The sequence below is a fragment of the Grammomys surdaster genome, unplaced genomic scaffold (genome assembly GCF_004785775.1).
Source record: "Grammomys surdaster isolate TR1022 unplaced genomic scaffold, NIH_TR_1.0 111366, whole genome shotgun sequence".
Classification (NCBI taxonomy): domain Eukaryota; kingdom Metazoa; phylum Chordata; class Mammalia; order Rodentia; family Muridae; genus Grammomys; species Grammomys surdaster.
This window is the reverse complement of record NW_021611363.1, coordinates 1-2,322: the sequence shown is the minus strand read 5'-3', so window position 1 is coordinate 2,322 and position 2,322 is coordinate 1. Positions and strand designations below refer to the sequence as shown.

Below are 2,322 nucleotides of genomic sequence, written 5' to 3'. Positions count from 1 at the left end.
ACAGATCTCCATATTAATGAGATACCTGAATGACAGAGGGCATAGCCAATTAAGCATTCCTTCCCAGACCCTCCTCTTTGCAAAGGTATTTAACCTCAGGCCTGCCCTAAGAATAACAGAGTATAGCTTGATCCATTTTCCACCATGAAATTAAATATTTTAATACGATAGTCTATGTCCATGAACTATTTCTCTTTTGGGGGCCTGCTGTGGGGAAATATGGAGAAGGTCTTCAACTAATGAAATGCCATCTAATCTCCTGCCACCAACCTCTTATGTTCCAGCCATGGAAAGCCAGCCAATCGAGTTGCTGACCAAGACTCTCATCCCTGTAGAACACAGCCAGTGCTTCTCTCCATACCATTTTTGTCTGTGGGTTGATCTAGCCTGTATGCACCATCTCAACCCTTCCATGACCTTTCAATGACACCTGAGAACCCAAGGACCTGAGAACCAGTAGGTTCCTGGCCCCTTTTTGGCCCAGGGACCCATAACTCAAGAGTTCCAGCCCCCAAGGGATCTCAGACTGTGTTCTTCCAACCCAGAGTGGAGTCCAGTGGCTTCTTACAACCCAACACCCACCAAGCACAGGCATGAAGTGATCACAGTCAATTTTCCACACCTCTGCCTCTCTGAGCTGTGGCCCTATCCCCTTACAGTGGCAGATACAGGACCCAAAATTCAGCACAACAGGACACATACCAGCACATGATACAATCCAACAGTCTGTGATCAATTTAATCCTCCTTCACAGGAGGTATGTCTTTGTTGCTCACTTCAGTGCAAATGTTTTGTGCACATAACTAGTCAGCCACAAAGAGGGTTGTACATGTAGCCCAGACAAAAGACAAGAGAAAGAAGTGTCAAGAAAACTTTCACTTTATACATGAAAATTTCACCCAGACTTTTGCTTCACTCATGAAATACCAGTGTCTTTCTATTACTGAAACTATTGAAACTTCCTGACCTGAACCTGGTAGTGAGGTTGGTAACAGTCAAAGACCCCCAGAGAGAAAACATCCAGGCTTAGAAATACCCAAGAAAGCATGTGGTTTGTCAGTCTGTGGTGAAGGCAGGTACAAATGCCAAACAGTTTTCTGACTCCACAAGGCCCCTGTTCCCACAGTCCATCCAACTGTACCCATTGTCAAGCTCAACCTCCAAGGTTCAAGTTGCTTTACATTATTTTGTTTGTTTCCAACCTTCTGAGCAGTGTCAGAAGTCACAGGCTGTGAGGACCCTCAGATAACAGAGGTGTTCCAAACCTACTGTTTATTCAAATCCAGAAGTCATATTTCCCAATTTACTCCCAGCAGCCACAAAGTCTGGATACCTGATCATAGACACAACGCTCGTCACATGTATGGCAGATTAATGTAGCAAAAGAGATGTTCTTGGGTTGCCTTACTGCCCTGAGTGTATCCACAAGATCCTGACAAAGGTGGGGAAATCGTTCTTTGAAGAGATGAGTCAAGTCATCATAGCACTCCAGAGGGGCAGGGTATTTTTCCACCTTCATCTTGCTCCAGTTGACTGTGTGCTGAAAAAGGTCCTTCAGGATGGCCATGGAGAAGTCATTGTTGTAGAAGTTGACATATCTGAGCCTAGAGCATTGTCTGAGGGCAGGTAGGAGGACATTGACTTGGGAGTCCTCTATCCTACACCCCAGCAAATCCAGAGTCTTAAGAGTGTCTGCCACTTTCTCTAGGAGACCTCTCAGAGGCATAAGGTCAAAATCCTGTAAGACCACACCTCTCAAGTCCAGATGTTTTAGCTGAAACAGGCTCTGACAGCAAGGGAAGAAATCCAAGTCTGACTGTGAAATTTGGTATCCAGTGATGGAGAGAATCTTCAAGGGTGTCATCAGGGACCTAGGGATACAGGAGAACAAAGTGTTAGTTCTGGAAAATGGTTTTGTAGAGGATTGGCTGGGATGTACACAGTGGTAAGAGGAATCAGGATCCCCAAACTCAGTTTGACTAATTGATCAAGGACAACCTCTCTGATGCTTTCTGTTGGAAACTGCCCAGAAAGCACACAGAAGAACTTCCACCCCAAGAAAGTCCTGACAGGATCTCGATAGTTGCTGTGGGCTCACTGAATTCTGCATTCTATCATTACCTCTGCAGTCATGCTTGCTCTCATGTACAGTCCAAGCTGTAACACCTGTCCCATGCACTCAGCTCTACTTGGGCAAAAACATTTCACCTATTGGAATTGTGGGAAAATAGAAGGCTCTTCACACAGATCTGTGCATATACCTCCTGTTCACACCATGATAGTGAGTCCCCCGACTCCTCACTACACACTCCCCTTCCTGTT

General features: G+C 45.4%; 1 protein-coding gene across 1 annotated transcript; it reads right to left on the bottom strand.

Moving 5' to 3' along the window:
• Positions 1-1,303: 1,303 nt before the first annotated feature.
• On the bottom strand, positions 1,304-1,871 carry LOC114635531 (oogenesin-2-like; the record flags this gene model as incomplete). Its single annotated transcript, XM_028784071.1, has 1 exon — positions 1,304-1,871. A coding segment is annotated over one exon (568 nt), but the record flags the coding sequence as incomplete, so codon positions are not given.
• Between the last annotated feature and the right edge of the window lie 451 nt (positions 1,872-2,322).